We start from the raw sequence: 17,597 nt of genomic DNA on the forward strand, positions 1-17,597 counted from the left end.
AATACAGGTACTAAGTCCGATGTCAATATTGGTTTGGGACACCCTTATTACTGTTGATTTTTGGGAAAAGAGAGACACTTGATGACCTACCTTCGAATCTTTAAACATTGACTGCTGCCCCTTTTTTTAATCTTTAGCCAATATCCTCCAAGTCCTAGTGCAAATTCCCGATTTAATATTTTCAAACATCAACACACCCAGTCTTCTTTCTTTCCCCCAGGAATATTTAATAACAAAACCTTAAAAATGAGTCGCCGAACTGGAACACAATTAGTTACCCACTGCAAGACCATCCGGGGGTGGCGGCCTCATCGGCATGGGTGGCATGGGCATCTGAGAGGCCATCTGAGGAGTACCAGGGGCCCCGGGTGGCAGGATCATCCCGCCTGGAGGCGGGGGCATGGAATCGTTTTGTGGCCGGGGCGCGCTCATAAGAGGAGGGGGCCGCTTCAGACCGGCAGGGGGTGGCGGACCGGCAGGGATGAGAGGTTTTTCCATTTTGAAGTGGAATTGAAGGAAGAACTAAGGACGAGAGGACACTTTAAAAGACACATTCCTTCTTGGTTAGGAAACAAGGTTTTGATTCCTACTTGTTTGGTTTCTCGATTCCAGTGTGTCCAGAAGCGGCTCTCTGCTTTATCGATTTCCCTACTGGGGACCTAGAAAATGGAAGGTTGATATCACAAGGTGGTACAATATTTCTAAGCCCAAATTCAAGCACTTCCAAGAACTTTAAAGCCAATTTTCCACACATAAGTCTGATTTTCTTCAAATTGTGGGGTGCACCCCATGTGTCACATTAAGCGTCGGACGTAGAGCAGCTCGGTGGCCTAAATCCAATGTTTTTTCTGAGATTGTTCACATTTCCAACAAAATATGACTTTAATGCGATCTCCTGTGACTTTTATGCCTTCTCCCATGTTAACACCACTAGAAGACTAGAAGAGGACACATGGACACAAGCAATGCCTTGTTTGCGGAAGTAGTCATGGATGCTAATGCTGTAGTCACATTTTTTTAATGACTTAAGTCATACCTGTCAACCTGTACGTTTTTGCCGTACAAAGTACGTTTATTATGCATTTTAAGACGTGTACGACGTACAAGAAAAAGGCAATTTTGCATGGAAAAAGGCAATTTTGTCAATGATGGGTACCAGCCGGTAAACACAGACTATCACGAAAGGGCAAATCAATCAAGTTACTAGTTCGTCGCGGTAGCCTCTATCTCAGTATTGGGGGTTTTTTTCGTAGCAGGCAAAGCGAGCGGTTTGATGCTACAATGCGTCTGCCACCTAGAGATTTCCCTTCATGTATCATTCCGGAAAAGAAAAAATATGGTGTAAGATTATTTTGTAGGGGAAAATACGACAGTTTGTACGTGCATGGAGCCGTGGAGGTTGACAGGCATGCTTAAGTACTCATGGATGCTAACGCTGTAGTGTATCTAGCCATTTGACAGTTATTGATAACGTTTTTTTAAGCTTTGGTTTCATGAAATTGTGCCATTTTTTCATCCGGACCAGGACTAGGTTGGCACAGAAGCTTCCAGCTGATTATAAAGAAAATAATGAATTGTCGAAGCTTTGGCTACCAGGACTGTTTTGGATTTTTCTGAAAGTCACTCAACGTGACTCTGAAAGTAAACATTTTAATGGAGATTTAGCGAAGCTGTTCTAGTCAAAAACAGAGAAGAAGGATTTTGACGGTTTAGTTTGATATGGATTACCGGTAAGAAAAATAATTTGAGCAGCACCAGCCTTTCTTTTAAATGTTTTTATCCGTATGTTTTACTTCATAATCAATACTTAAATATACCAAAATAAAACTCAATTTTGCTTCTTTAAATATACACACTTGTATGCTTGTCTGTGTTGTAACGCGGCCGCAGCAGAGGGAATCCGCACCAATCGCGTGGTGCGCCCTGTGTAGTGTTAAATACAAAAATAAAACCAGCCGCAGAGACTGCTCCTTTTGACACGGTGCATCCTATAGTCATGAAAATACAGTAATACAGTTCATTTTCAGTTGCAGGAAGTTTTTCCCATTACAAACATTACCTTATTTTTTTGCATGGCCCATTATAAATTTATATAATTGACAGGTAATCCTTGCCTTCCTACACAATCCATAGTGCCTTGTATAGGTGTAGCATAGCATGCACCTGTCCTCTTGGGCGTAACTCATAGGTGGGCAAAGACACTTCATAGGCCAATGCCATACAAATGAATACTATCTGGCGTTAATCAAGAGAACAAGAAATGCAATGGCAAAGCGAAGCCACCAGAGAGCAGTGATGTTGAATAGTTTTTAAGAACACTTGATGAGAAATATGGCAACAATTTTGAGAATTGACAAGCGGCTTCACCCAAAATTCAAGCACTTTTCAATCCTTGACAACACAAAATTTAAATTCAAGCATTTCCGTACGAAACCCTGATACCGGGACTCCACATAGAGGGGGAAAAATAATATACCTTGAAAGCAATGGTTTCGTAAGGTTCTGCCGCCAGCAACAGGTACTGCCAACGGCGATCGGGGGGCTCGATGCGCTGTTCGTACGCAGACATGAAACGGTGCCTGGGTCCGATCCCTTCTGCCACTTCGGGGTAGTCGATCTGAAAGTCGGACCGATAAACTTGAGATTCTTCTTCCCGTCTGGTCCGATTCTATTTCATGCCAGTTTCGAACATACCTGGAAAAGCAAAGACTGCTGCCCTATCTCTGGATCCCTCTGTTTGGTGACTGCAAAGAATATGAAAAAACAAAAACTGTGACAAACAATAGTGGATTAAGAAATTTCAAGCAAGACCCTGATCTTCGTAACTTTCATCACTATTAATAGGGGTGGTTGATGATACGAAATTGTTAAGGACTTTAACAAAATCTTAAATCAACTGCAAGATCATTGGATTGTCTATTTTCTATCTAAGTATCTATCTTAGTCATATCCCTCAAGGAACCTCGGCACATAAGTCGGTCATGCTTCCGTCCCTACAGACGAAACGGGACACAAGAAAGCGGCCATGTCACTCGGGTCAGGGTGACACAACACACTCTTCTGTTCAAAAGCAGGCCCCGACAGCTTTCGCTGGTTTACCCCTGCCGCATCATACAGGTGCCCTGCCCATCCCTTAGAACGCGTCCAAACATCCCACTATCCTTTAAGATTGTCTATTTTACTTGTCATTTTAAGACCGACCGACCGATTTTTTGTTGACTTACACATTTCGTTTAGTTGGGTTCTGTTGTGCTTTATTTATTTCATCTTAGAATTCGATATACTGTAGCTCTGACAGCGCCTTCGTATTACAAATGGCCATTAAAAGAATGGATGTCACTCAACTTCTTGCGCCTTAACTCTGAAAAGATCGAAATATTAGTGATTGGCCCATCTAAATGCCGTGACTCTCAAAAACGGTTCTGAACATTGACAAATGTAATATCACCCAGAGTGACTCAGTCAAAAATCTGTCCTTTCAATCACACGTTAAGAATATTACTAAAACAGTTTTTTTTTTTTCATCTGGAAGGGCGATGACCTCATGTGCGGTCCCTTCTCATGGTTTCTTCATTTTTGTCATGTTGAGGTTTTTAAGTTTTTCCTTGCCCTCGTGTAGGTTTTAGATCAGGGGATGGTGTCATAATAGTCTGTGGTTTGCAATAATCTGTGGTCTATGCAGCCCCTCGAGACTCCTTGTGATTAAGGGCGTCACAAATAAACATGACTTTGCCTAAATTGTACAACATTTTTTTAAACTACCACAAAATTCTCATTTCCTGAGACAATCCTGTATGTGATGACACTGCCAAACTGCACCTTTGTATCCAGGGCGTCCGATTTTGACAAACTTCTTGACTTCCACCTTGACTTTTGCTGGAGCCGGCTGAGCGGGAGCTTCTTTGGCCTCTTTAGCAGCTCGCCGCGCTCTGAAAGCAAAGAAAATGCATCGTCAGATTTGAAATTACACAAGTTGAATGAGTACTTACAGATTGGTCTGATGTTTCTTTCCTTGTGTATGGGCTAAGTAGCTGCCCTATAACAACGCAAAAAACAACAATGATTATTGCACTAAAAACAAACAGAACGCACTTCTCCATCATCAAATTCCAACCTCATTGTTGTGAAGCGTCAGGCAAAGTTTGCACTCGTATGATCCCAAATGATTCTTCATAAAGTAGGGGTCTTTATTGATGTCGATGGTCTCCAGAGCCAGCTGGCGTAGGCGCTCTCGTCTGTCGCGATTACTCTCCGAGGAGGACGCCACTCCTCCGCTTCCCGTTTTCCCTCCAGCTCGATGTTGGAAATCCATTTTTGTCGGATGATTGAGCCGAATGTGAAAATGTTCAAAAGCAAATGCCCGGTTGACACAACCAGAGACAGCTACTCCTTTTTGTCCTTCTTTTCTTGGTTACCTATTGCGGGATAAAAGCGTTACAATTGTCATATAGAGAAGCAAATTAAATATTTGTTGAAGAAATGCACATGTGATAGGGTCTTTGCAACTTAGTGTACCCTGGTTTATTGCAAATATGCAATTGGCTGAACAAACTCCCTTGGTGCTGATGGATTTTCATACATTTTACTATAAAGGATTGTATACAAGTTACATTTATTGAATGCAATGAAGATTTTTCACAGAGAAGGCTTAAGTTCAATGACAGGTCACGCCGTTCCGAATGCGAATGTTTTGTTTAGTTCTGTTGATAACAGGACTCTGACGGAGAAGGCCAAGACGCAGAAGGCCAGGCACCGATTTGATAATCGCTCGGGGTCCAGACATTGAGGAGACAGGTGGAGTCCACGTGGGGAGTCTCTGGCCCGCCCATGGGAGGAGTCGGCACGCCCATGGGAGGAGCCGGCACGCCAGCTTGTGAAAAGACGTAGGCAGAAGAACTTCAGAAGATCGATCGAGAGGGAGAACGAGAGAAAAGGCTCGACGAAAACTAACTCGATGGAATTCACTTAGTTAAATACTTTAAGAAAATAAATCTGCCCCCGTGTGAAGATGTCGGCTATTCTTGTCCATCTTTTCTCAGAAAGAAACAAGCCTGCATTGTTCGGAAAATGAAGTTTGTGTTTGGTTAATGGAGTCAGATAACTAATTCGAACCATTTGGTAAACGATACATTTTAATAGTTTAGTTCCTAACAGTGCTTTTCTCTTAGTTTTTTCAGAATCTCATGCACCCCACGAAGACTAGTGAGTCGACAATTTAATACCGTATTTTCTTTATACTGTCTTTATTTGCAATGGGTCCCAAACCCGGCAGTGATGCTAAAGAGAGAAGCAAATAATGATAGCTATAGAAACAGAGCTTGTGATGATCAAGAAATATAAAGAAGGATGGCTACCACTGTTAAGTTGTATTTTAACAACCAATAAATTATCAAGATAGTTTTAAGTTCAATTTGGCATCCCCCCCAATACAACACTTGACCATGTCAGGTCACATCACAACAAAAAGGTATCAAATTTCCTTTTAACTTTACATGCAGAGTAATATCTAATTTTATTCATGTGCATAACACATAAATGGTACTAGCTATAATCTCTAGGCTCAGTAAACATGTATCAAACACTTAAATATCCATCAACCCATTTTCTGCGCCCCTTATCATCACTAGGGTCGTGGAGGGTGCTGGAGCCACTCCCAGTCATCTTCAGGCAGTGAAACATCGAATTGGTGCCGAGCCAGTCGCAGGGCACACAGAGACACATTTAATCAATTCACGCCTGGGGACAATTTGGACTGGACAATCTGACGTGCATGATTTTGGAATGCAGTCATGCGGGGGAGAACATGCAAACTCCGCACGGGGAGGCCACAAAGACTGGATTCGAATCCTGGACCTCCGCATCGTGGGACTGCGCACTAACCAACCCGCTTAAATATACGTACTCAATTTAAAGAACAATTCAGACAAAACGCCGGGTATCTGGAATTTCAAAATAAAATACAGTGGGACCTCGCTACTTCGCGATTCCACGTTCACGGGTTCAGAGCTTCGTGTGTCTAAAAAATAATGATAAAAAAATAAAATAATCATTAAAAAAAAAATTTAAAGCATTTCTGAAGGGGCGTCGCTACTTGGCGGACTTTCACTTTTCGCGGGTGGTTTTGGTCCCCATTAGCCGCGATAACCGAGGGATTACTGTACACATTTGGTAGAAATTACCGACGCAGGAAATAAAAGATTTCGCAAAAAGCAATCCGCTAAAGTTCGGGGAAAGTAAAGCGCATTCAGATTCAACCAATTCTTTCACATTTATCCTAAAAGTTCTATAAGCTCATCAACCAGTATTTTTATATAGTGACTAGCCGAATTTAAATTCGAGATACTTTAGCGACTCTGAATGAAGTGTGGCGAAGCTAACGTTAGCATGATGTTATGAACCTGTTTGCACACGTTCGAAGAACAGTAGAAAACAACATTACGGGCAACAAATATACGACTCATTTCAAAATAATTAATATACGTTGTTACTCGCCTTATATTGTGATTAAAGTTTAGTTAAATAAAACACTCACCGACAACAAAACGCAGGCATCACGTTAACAGTGGGAGCAAAAACTGCGCATGCGCCTATCGTTTATTCTTCTTTGACAGTGGACACTTGTGTCGCTTATGTATGTAGCGCCAACTAGCGATCAGAAGGCTTCTTGTTTTCAGCATCAAGTCATGTTTATTTGTGACGCCCTTAATTCACAAGGAGTCTCAAAGGGCTGCACAGACCACAGATTATTGCGAATTACAGACTATTATGACACCATCACCTGATCTAAAACCTACATGAGAGCAAAGAAAAATTCAAACACCTCAACATGAGGAAAATGAAGAAACCTTGAGAAGGGGCCCCACATGAGGTAATCTCCCTTCCAGAATGACCAGTGTTGGATTTTAATCAGGGTTGGGTAGGGTTACTTTAACTGGATTACTTTCAATTACTTTTGGATTACTCCAATGCCAAATATGCTAATAAAAGACAAAAGAAACCAAATATGAATAAAATGATGACTCACAACACATGGTAAGCTTTCTCTCCTGGCTTTGATCTATTTGATCTCCGGCAAAACTAACGTAAAATGCGACAGAAAAAAAATGAAAATAAATTCAATTACTTTTGGATGACTCCAATACCAAATATGCTGATAAAAGACAAAAGAAACTAAATATGAATAAAATGATGACTCACAACACGTGGTAAGCTTTCCCTCCTCGCTTTGATGTCTTTGATCTCTGGCAAAACTAACATAAAATGCGACAGAAACAAAATGAAAATAAATTCAATGACTTTTGGATTACTCCAATACCAAATATGCAGATAAAAGACAAAAGAAACTAAATATGAATTAAATGATGACTCACAACACGTGGTAAGCTTTCTCTCCTGGCTTTGATCTCTTTGATCTCCGGCAAAACTAACATAAAATGCGACAGAAACAAAATGAAAATAAATCCAAACAGCTTGCCAACATCATTTTTGCCGTTCCATGTGTTCCGTTACTCCCCAAGTCATTTTATTCCTATTTAGTTTCTTTTGTCTTTTATTAGCATATTTGGTATTGGAGTAATCCAAAAGTAATTGAAAGTAATCCAGTTAAAGTAACCCTGCCAAACCCTGATTTTAATTATCAAAATGTACCGTTTACCTAATTGTTCGATTAGTTATCTGACTCCATTAACCAAACACAACCTATATTCACCCAACAATTTATGCGCGCTCGTTTCTTGAGGGAAAAATGAACAGGAAAGCCGACATTTTCACATGGGGGCAGATTTATTTTCCCTAACAAAAGAACTAAGGGAACTCCATTGAGGACGGCCGAATAAGCGAGGTTGAAGTCCCTGGGAAGCCTTTTTCTGAAGTCCTTTAGCTTTCTCCCATTGGCCATCTTCTCCCTGAATAATGGCGTGCCGGCTCCTCCCACGGGTGTGCCAAGGAAGCCCAACGTGGGCTTCACAATCTCATAGACGAGCGCCTTGATGTCTGGCTTCCTCAAAACAACACCAGGCCTTTCTGAGTCAACAGCGTCTGGGTGTGCTGATTATCTTATCAGCAGTACGTCCCGTTCCTGTAAACAACCTCTTCCACCACTTATGCCTGACCTGAACTTTCACTGCTCATTGAATAAAGGCACAGTCAGTAAATAACTATAGTAAATAAATGTAATAAATAAATAAATGTAACTTGTATTCAATCGTATAAAGTCCTTCATAGTCAAATGTATAGAATCCTTCACCAGTATGCAATAACAAACAATACTGTACACTGACATTGTCAACATATAATATAGGTCATTCATAAGCTATAGAATAGAAACAGTTCCACTGAGGATGCAGATCGAATCTCAGGGGGAAGAGCATTCCACAGCACCGGGAATGGAGAACGCTCTCGAACCCGTGGATCTCTTCTTGGCTCTTGGGATCACTTGTAGACCAGCATTTTCAGAGCCAAGGCTCCGGACCTTATCTCATAGTTGGTTTCGGGATTTTATCTTGAAGATCACCGTGTTTTTTCTATTTCACACATTTTCATACATCATGAAAGGCGTAGGGCAGCACGGCGGCGCAGTGGTTAGCAGGTTTACGGCACAGTTCTAGGGTCTTGGGAACCTCCTGTGTGGGTTCAATTCCAGCTACCGGACTTACTGTGCGGAGTTTGTATGTTCTCCCCGTGCTTGCGTGGGTTTCCTCCGGGCACTCCGGTTTCCTCCCACATTCCAAAGACATGCATTTCAGGTGGATTGGCCGGTCGAAATTGTCCCTAGGTGTGAATGAGCGTGCGAGTTGTCTGTTCCTGTGTGCCCTGCGATTGGCTGGCAACCAGTTCAGGGTGTCCCCTGCCCACTGCCCGATGAATGCTGGGGAGTAACGGAACACCCGTGACCCTACTGAGGATAAGCGGTGCAGCTAAAGAGATGAGATGAGAGATGAGATGAGATGAAAGGTGTAAAGATGTCTCTATTTTCGACATATTGTGTAAAAATATGTGGAACATCTTGTAAAATAGACAGAATATTACACTCTTTTTGACCCTTTCTGACATCCGTACACTTGCATTTAATCAAGTAGTTTTCATGATTCCTTTTAGATTTTTTTCTTGTGTTTTCATATAGTCTCGTTGCTTTTCTATTTGATCCTATCAATAAATAGAATTTTGGTTTTTTCAAATATATGTTATTTTTAAAAGAATCACTTTGTCGCTTTGTCTATTTTGACACCTTTCGACTTCCGTACTACTTGCACGGAGGTGCGGTTCCGCTTCCGGGTTCTTCTTTTAACAGCTTGACTTTTCTATATCAAATTTCTCTCCATTAAATAAATCTATCCATGGAAAAACTTGCATAATAACACTTCTTAGTGTTTTATACCCGACGACGTCGATTCTGTGGGCATTTTGCATCATGGCCGTTCGCCCAAGTTGAACTTTACCCGTCAGTGATGCGTTTCAACGAGAAGGAGATGGCGCATTTGAGCCGACAACCATCGCAAATGATCGCCGAGTTGGGGATGCGAGGACCCAAAAAAGGAGACGGTAATATATTTTTTTAATAAGTCCTTAACAAAATGTAGCTGCTACTTTTAGCTAAGCAACTTCCGGTTTGTGTGGCATCACCTTGCACCGGCGTGCATATTTTTGTCTTGCAGTTGTGAAAAGGAGGACGGTGAAACTCGTCTTCAACTTCCTTTTTTATTTTAAGACGGATGAAGAAGAAGTGAGTGATACTGCAGAAGTGAAATCTTCCCGTGTGGTTTGGTATTAAGTGATCAGGGTTGGGTAGGGTTACTCCAATACCAAATATGCGAATAAATGACAAAATAAACTAAATATGAATAAAATGATGACTCACAACACGTGGTAAGCTTTCTCTCCTGGCTTTGATCTCCGGCAAAACTAACATAAAATGCGATAGAAACAAAATGAAAATAAATCTAACATCATTTTTGCCGTTCCATGTATTCTGTTACTCCCCAAGCCTGCTCAAAATTTAGTCATCTCATCTCATTAGCCGTACCGCTTATCCTCATTAGGGTCGCGGGGGGGCTGGAGCCCATCCCAGCCATCTCCGGGCAGTGGGCAGGGGACACCCTGAACCGGTTGCCAGCCAATCGCAGGGCACACGGGGACAGACAACTCACTCGCTCATTCATACCTAGGGACAATTTGGACCGGCCAATTCACCTGAAATGCATGTTTTTGGAACGTGGGAGGAAACCGGAGTGCCCGGAGGAAACCCACGAAGGCACGGGGAGAACATACAAACTCCGCACAGGAAGTCTGGAGCTGGATTCGAACCCACGCAGGAGGTTCCCATGACATAAACTGTGAAATGAAATGAAATGATCTGCATTTCTATAGCGCTTTTCAAGTCAATGACTTCCCAAAGCGCTTTACAATGTGCTCCACATTTCCCAATAGCAGCCTTGCAGCCATGTAAGGCGCTAACCTGCTTATTGGAGGTATTAGGGGTTCAGTGTCTTACCCAAGGACACTTCGACATGTAACATGGACGAGCCGGGATTCGAACTGGGATCCCTTGATCCCAAGACGAGCGCTCTACCTCCTGAGCTACTGCCGCAGCTCAGCTGTGCTGCACAAGCGCTAACCACTGCGCCGCCGTGTCTTTTATTAGCAAATTTGGTATTGGAGTAATCCAAAAGTAATTGAAAGTAATCCAGTTAAAGTAACTCTACCCAACCCTGTAAGTGATGCATTTGTTTGTCAGCCTGCCGGAGCTCTTCTTTTGGAGCAATGCCGGGTGGAGAAAGAGGACAATCTCGCTTTCTCCGTCGGTGAGTAGAAGTGTTCTACTAGATCAAGTTGATTTTTTTTATTTTTGGGTATGTTGTAGTGCACAATTTTTGGTTTGAACAATTTCATTGACACTTTTAACAGCAATTAAACACATTCACAATTTCACCATATCATATTCTAACAAGGTTTCTGGAGGTAAAGTGAAAGTGACATTCTGCCTTTGCTCTTTATTTCTGCCAAAGCTTTTAGTTCTTGTTTGATCCCTCCGATTTCATCATTCAATTCGCCATGTGACACCCAATCTAGTTAATCCCTCGACGTGACATTCGTGTCTTCTGAGTTGGGGATTACATAGTGAAATTGCCGTACAGCGGAGGGAAGTCAAGTCAAGTTAGTGACGCCCTTAATCACAAAGAGTCTCAAAGGGCTGCACCGATCAAAGACTATTGCAAACTGTTATTAGACTATTATGACACCATCCCCTTGATATTGCCAACATAACATATAGATTATTCATATGCTATACAATAGAAGTGTGTTTTAAACTTAGATTTAAACATTTCCACTGAGGTTGCAGATCGAATCTCAGGGGGAAGAGCATTCCACAGCACCGGGGCCCGGATGGAGAACGCTCTCGAACCTGCGGATTTCTTCTTGGCTCTTGGGATCGCTAGTAGTCCAGCGTTTTCAGAGGAAAGGCTCCGGACCGGAACGTAGAGGGAAATTATATCTGAAAGATATGAGGGAGCAAGTCCATGGATGATTTTTTATACTACCAACAGAACCTTAAAGAAATCACATCTTAAGCTAACAGGGGTCATGTGATCAAAGTTTCTTGCCTTAGTTAAAAGCCTCGCTGCAGCATTTTGTACCAGCTGAAGGCTCTTGATTTTGAACTTCGGGAGACCGGAGAGTAGGGCATTACAGTCATCGAGACAGGAAGTAACAAACGCGTGAATTATAATCTTCGCATCCGACTGAGACAGCATAGGGCGAATTTTAGCAATGTTGAGAAGATGGAAAAATAGCTGTTCTAGTAATATTCTTCACGTGTGTTTGAAAGGACAGATCAGGGTCAAATATGACACCTAAGTTTTTGACTGAGTCACTCTGGGTGACATTACATTTGTCAATGTTCAGAGCAGTTTTTGAGAACAAGTCATGGAAAAAGATAAAATAGGTCAAGTCATGTTTATTTGCATAGCCCTTAATCACAGGAAGTCTCAAAAGGCTGTACAGAAAATGCACAAGCAAATTCAATTCATGTGTGTGAATATTGGTTACAAAACAAGGTGCGAGCAGAGTTCTTTGGTAAGAATGTCACTAAATACTGCAAACCAGAAGAGTACAGATGCATTTACCTTCATCTGTCTGACATGGTCACAGTTTTAACCTTTGGATACATCGGATTTGATTAGAAGAAAAGGACTGCACAGACCACAGACTATTGCAAAGTACAGACTGTTATGACACCATCCCCTGATCTAAAACCTACATGAGAGCAAGGGAAAACTCTAAAACCTCGACATGAGGAAAGTGAAGAAACATTGAGAAGGGACATTCTCAAAGGGCTACATAGACTATTAGTCTATTATGAGACCATTCCCTGATCTAAAACCTACACGAGGGCAAGGAAAAACTCAAAAAGCTCAGTCAAGTCAATTCATATTTATTAGTATAGCCCTTAATCACACGGAGTCTCAAATGGCTGCACAGACCAGACTATTGCAAACCACAGTCTATTATGACATCATCCCCTGATCAAAACCCTACATGAGGGCAAGGAAAAACTCAAAAACCTCAAGTCGAGTCATGTTTATTTGTGACGCCCTTAATCACAAAGAGTCTCAAAGGGCTGCACTGACCATAGACTATTGCAAACCACAGACTATTATGACATCATCCCCTGATCAAAACCCTACATGAGGGCAAGGAAAAACTCAAAAACCTCAAGTCGAGTCATGTTTATTTGTGACGCCCTTAATCACAAAGAGTCTCAAAGGGCTGCACTGACCACAGACTTTTGCAAACCACAGACTATTATGACAGACTATTATGACTCCATCCCCTGATCTAAAACCTACATGAGGGCCAGGAAAAACACTAAAACCTCAACATGAGGAAAACGAAGAAACCTTGAGAAGGGACCACACATGAGGTGCTATAAATTCTATATCATTTTATAAAAAATAAATAAATAAATACAAACAGCAGGTGTGCAGCCATGAGTGTTCATTTTTCTTCTTACCGAGTGTGGAGGGAGTTCAGTTGTGGAAAAAGCTGTTCGTGAGTCTGGTAGTGCGGGAGCGGAGGTTTCTGTATTTGTTCCCAGAGGAGGCTGAAGAAACTGTGTGCTGGATGGGTTGAGTTGTTGGAGATGCGAAATGGCGGGTGATGTAGAAAACTTACAGGGAAGGAAGCGTAGATCATACCACTGTGTACGTGCTCCTCCATTTTTAGTAGCTCTCTTGTATCTTATTCATCTGTGTTCCGGTTTTGCAGCGTTTCTGGAAGACGCAGAGAGGAAATACCTTTTTGAGTGCGACTCCGAGGAACAGTGTGGGGAGTGGATGGATGCCATCATCAAGGCAAGGTAAACGTGGCTTGAAGTTCAATAGCTGCTCACGTTGAATTTTTGTAAGACTCCGAAATGGATGGAGGCAGTATTTGAAGTTATAATTTTGCCTCTGAACAAATGCGCATTGTTTTTCATTTTTTTTCTGGAACACAGAAGAAGAAAAAACATAACAGTAAGACAAATAGGCAATAAAATGTACGACGATATATAGGGCTGCAACAAATAATTGATAAGATTGATTATTAAAAGCAACGTATTCCCTCAACACTTTGTTCGGTCACGTGATTTATGAGCGCTAAGAACGCCAAAACGATGCAAATAAGTGCATTTTATTTTGTTGTGAAGTTATGGAGTGTAGTACCACTTACGCCCAACAGGGGGCATGTGTTACAGCTTTTTTTACAAAAGTATCTTACGTTTTAAAATCCTTTTTATTGAGTATTGCATCATTCCAAATAAAATTGGCATGAAACGGTATGAAGTTAAGAGTGTTCAAAGGAGCAGAAATTGCTACAAAAATCGCAAAAAATAAAAATGATAATTAGGACATAAAAGGCAGGTTCTTAGGCATATTATATTTCATTTGCACATTGGGATGGTTTTTCATATTTAAAGATTCAACCCCCAAAATACAATTAGTTGACAACATTTTAAAAGTGGGTGTACCATTTTTATGTAATTTCTGGAGGATAAAATCGATTTTATTGCCCTGTCTTTGTTTTTTTTGCATTGTATGAGTCCAAATGTAATATAATCTTTGGATAATGTAGTAGGAAAAGAGTATCTTGCGTATTTGCTGGTGTATCGTATACGTTTTAATGTATTTTTGGTGTATTGTTTAAGTTATTTGACATTTTTTATCGTTTTATATCATAGGATATTCTGTTGTTTTGTGCACTTTTCTTTTTATTTGTCCAAAACTTCAATATTTGAATGAAAGATAAAATTAAAAAAAGTGTTTTCTTCTAATCAAATCCGATGTATCCCAAGGTTAAAACTGTGACCATGTCAGACAGATGAAGGTAAATGCATCTGTACTCTTCTGGTTTGCAGTATTTAGTGACATTCTTACAAAAGAACTCTGCTCGCACCTTGTTTTGTAACCAATATTCACACACACAAATTGAATTTGCCTGTGCATTTTCTGTACAGCCCTTTGAGACTTCTTGTGATTAAGGGCTATACAAATAAACATGACAAGATCATCCATCCATTATCTGCACCGCTTATCCTCAGTAGGGTCGCGGGGGTGCTGGAGCCCATCCCCAATTAACCTGATATACATGTTTTTGGAATGTGGGAAGGAAACCCACGCAAGCAGAGGGAGAACAAGCAAACCCTACACAGGATTTGAACTCATGACCTCAGAGCTGTGACGCGCACGGTTGCCGCATTCCTGATGAATTAATTAATCGCAAAAATAATCGACCAATTTATCGACTAACAAAATGTTTGTGAGTTGCAGCCTTAATGTTGTACGTATATTTGTCTATTTATCATACCTGTTTTTGCTGTGGAATGTGGATAATAACTAATGATAGTTTGTATGTTCTCCCCGTGCTTGCGTGGGTCTCCTCCGGACACTCCGGCTTCCTCCCACCTTCCAAAAACATGCATTTTAGGTGAATTGGCCGGTTCAAATTGTCCCTAGGTGTGAATGAGCGAGTGAGTTGTCTGTCCCCGTGTGCCCTGCGATTGGCTGGCAACCAGTTCAGGGTGTCCCCTGCCCACTGCCCAATGATTGCTGGGATGGGCTCCAGCACCCCCGCGACCCTACTGAGGATAAGCGGTGTAGCTGATGAGATAAGTATGTAGGCATCTGGTGAAGGTCGTGGGATGACGTTGTTGCAGGAGGTCACAAGCTGATATGCTGATGGGGCGGACGACCTTCACGAGATATCTTAACTTTATTTGAGAACATTAAAAGCCAATGTTGAACGTCTGGAACTTTGAACATGTCCTGAATGCAATAAAGCACGTTCCCTTTTTGTCATATCTCTTCTCTGCTTATTTTTTGGGGCGACGCCCAATGACGGTCACTCCAAAAATTTTCTTTTTCTTCTTAATGTTATTATTACATGTTTACTATGGAGTGACATCGAATCTCGATGTTTCAAAACGTTGATGTCAACGACTTTAAAGAAAAATCAATCCATTCTCTTCTCCAGTTATGAATTCATGAGACAGAACCTCATCTTCTACAGAACTGAGATCCACAGGCTCACCGGCAAAGTAATTTCATTTTCTGTATACACATTATTTGTCATTTTCCTCACAGAATTTTGGAAAAAAATATATGAAAAAAAATTCTATTGAGCAGGATCCGTTGGAACAGTACGGCATATCGGACGAAGCTCGCTTCCAAGTCACCAACGGCCTGCAACGAGATGCCTCCTCCATGTAGATGAATGAAATTCAGAGGAACGACCGTCATTTTAAATCTAGTGGGTGTTTTATGAGATAATTCTACACTTGCTTCTAGGACATTCAATCAGCATAGCTGTAATACAGTAGACTCCATGATTATTGTGTTTTTGCTTCTCCCTTTAGCATCACTGCAAGCCTTGGGTCACATAGCAAATAAAAACAGTATAAAAATAAGGAACTGTATCGCTGACACGCACACAAGATTCTGAACTTAATGGAGAGAGGAAAAGGCATTGTGGGAGGTAGTTCAGCCAATAGCATATCCGTATTATCTTGACGTGGACCAATAGCAGAGTTTCTATTTTAAAACAATTAGTAGTTTGTCTTATAGTTGGAAATGCAGTACAAACATCTTGTTCCACACCGTAAATGTCTTAAAGCACAGGTGTCAAACAGGCGGTCCGCGTGCCAGATCAGGCCCGCTAAGGGATTGAATACGGCCCGAGAGACAACACTCAGAGAAGTGCAAGAGAAAAACAAACTGCAGGTTGAAATAGGTCAACTTGATGTTGCCAAAGCCACTGTATTTATTTCTCTCTCTCTTTCCTCCCTTCTCTCCTCCCTCTCTCTCTCTCTCTCTCTCTCTTCTCTCTCTCTCTCTCTCCTCCCACTCTCTCACCCACCTCTTTTCTCCCACTCTGTCTCTTCCTTTGTTGCTCTTTCTTTTCTCTCCTTCTGTCTTTCTATTTCTCTTTGGATTTCTTTCTTCCTCTCCCTTTCTTTTCCCCCTCTCTCACGACTTTTTGTCTTTTGTTTCTCATGCTCTCTCCCTCTCTCTCTTTCTTTGTCCCGCCCTCTCTCCTTTTCCATCTCTCTTTTTCTTTCTCTTGAATCTACTAGTCCGGCCCCCGACAGAATGTTTGTGCTATCGTGTGGCCCCCGAGTTCAAATGAGTTTGACACCCCTGTCTTAAGGTGTGGTTGCTGTATCTTGGGAGTCTACTGTATTCGAACAATTACTCATTTTAGTCTAGACTTCTTGTTTGATTCGATTTTACTACTGAAATGAGCCGCAAGCATGTATTTTTTTTTTTTATATATAAAGATTTTTCCTTCTTGATGGTGGAAACTACTTTGTGTGTCAGATGATGTTTTACCACATAGTAGCCATCCTAATGTCTAGGAGTCTTCTTTTTATAGTAATAACATTTTCCATATTGTACAGCACTTGAATCACCTTTGTACATTGTGTTGCACTTTTATTTCTTGCGTCCCAAGTTTTGACTATTTTCACCCATGTTTATACTTCTGTATGCTAGGATAGGGTACAGTATTTATTTTTATCTTGTGTATGTATATATAAAGATACATCATTTTATGGATTTCATTTTTAGCATCTGCTGACTTAAAAAAAATTAAAAAGAGAAATTCCAACAATAAATGTATCCCTTGTTTTTGACTTTGTCCAGGGGGTGGGGCAAGCTACAGCTGAAATGTTCGTTTTATTTATATATATATATATATATATATATATATATATATATAAAACTGAGATCCAAAGGCTATATATATACAGTGTTCTCGTTTTCCCGCGTCCTAGACGCATTATTTTTGCTGGGGACGCACAGTCTCAAATCAACGTGCATCGCCGGGACTCAACTTTTTTGACACGAAATCTTCATGATCATTTTTTTAACAAAGATTTACCGCTCTCAAAACTTTTTGTGAGGCAGATCCCCCATTGTTGTTTTGGTCTCGCGGTTCGAGTTTTCGTCTGCACGTCGATCTTCAGTTCTAGTTGCGTAGTGAAAGTCCGTCTCTTTTTAGAGAACCGGCTTTTTCGGCTCAACTCATTCAAGAGAGCGTCTCACTTGCTTTGATGCATTATATTA

General features: G+C 41.2%; 2 protein-coding genes across 2 annotated transcripts; one reads left to right on the plus strand and one right to left on the minus strand.

Annotated features, from left to right (window-relative positions):
- Window positions 1–203: 203 nt before the first annotated feature.
- sf3a2 (splicing factor 3a, subunit 2) lies at window positions 204–6,628 on the minus strand. Its single transcript, XM_088350235.1, has 8 exons — window positions 6,533–6,628; window positions 4,115–4,415; window positions 3,990–4,036; window positions 3,820–3,929; window positions 2,695–2,744; window positions 2,477–2,617; window positions 591–659; window positions 204–522 (listed from the first exon to the last, which is right to left on the minus strand). The coding sequence occupies exons 2-8, from the start codon at window positions 4,310–4,312 to the stop codon at window positions 271–273; spliced, it is 867 nt and encodes a 288-aa protein (XP_088206361.1). The 5' UTR covers window positions 4,313–4,415; window positions 6,533–6,628; the 3' UTR covers window positions 204–270.
- A 2,622-nt stretch (window positions 6,629–9,250) lies between these two features.
- On the plus strand, window positions 9,251–17,140 carry plekhj1 (pleckstrin homology domain containing J1). The gene is made up of 6 exons (XM_088350271.1): window positions 9,251–9,540; window positions 9,654–9,721; window positions 10,733–10,799; window positions 13,264–13,354; window positions 15,508–15,571; window positions 15,660–17,140. The coding sequence occupies exons 1-6, from the start codon at window positions 9,447–9,449 to the stop codon at window positions 15,741–15,743; spliced, it is 468 nt and encodes a 155-aa protein (XP_088206397.1). The 5' UTR covers window positions 9,251–9,446; the 3' UTR covers window positions 15,744–17,140.
- The last annotated feature ends 457 nt before the right edge of the window (window positions 17,141–17,597 follow it).

This window comes from Urocampus carinirostris, chromosome 1 (genome assembly GCF_059441175.1).
Source record: "Urocampus carinirostris isolate Australia breed hairy pipefish chromosome 1, RoL_Ucar_1.0, whole genome shotgun sequence".
NCBI lineage: Eukaryota > Metazoa > Chordata > Actinopteri > Syngnathiformes > Syngnathidae > Urocampus > Urocampus carinirostris.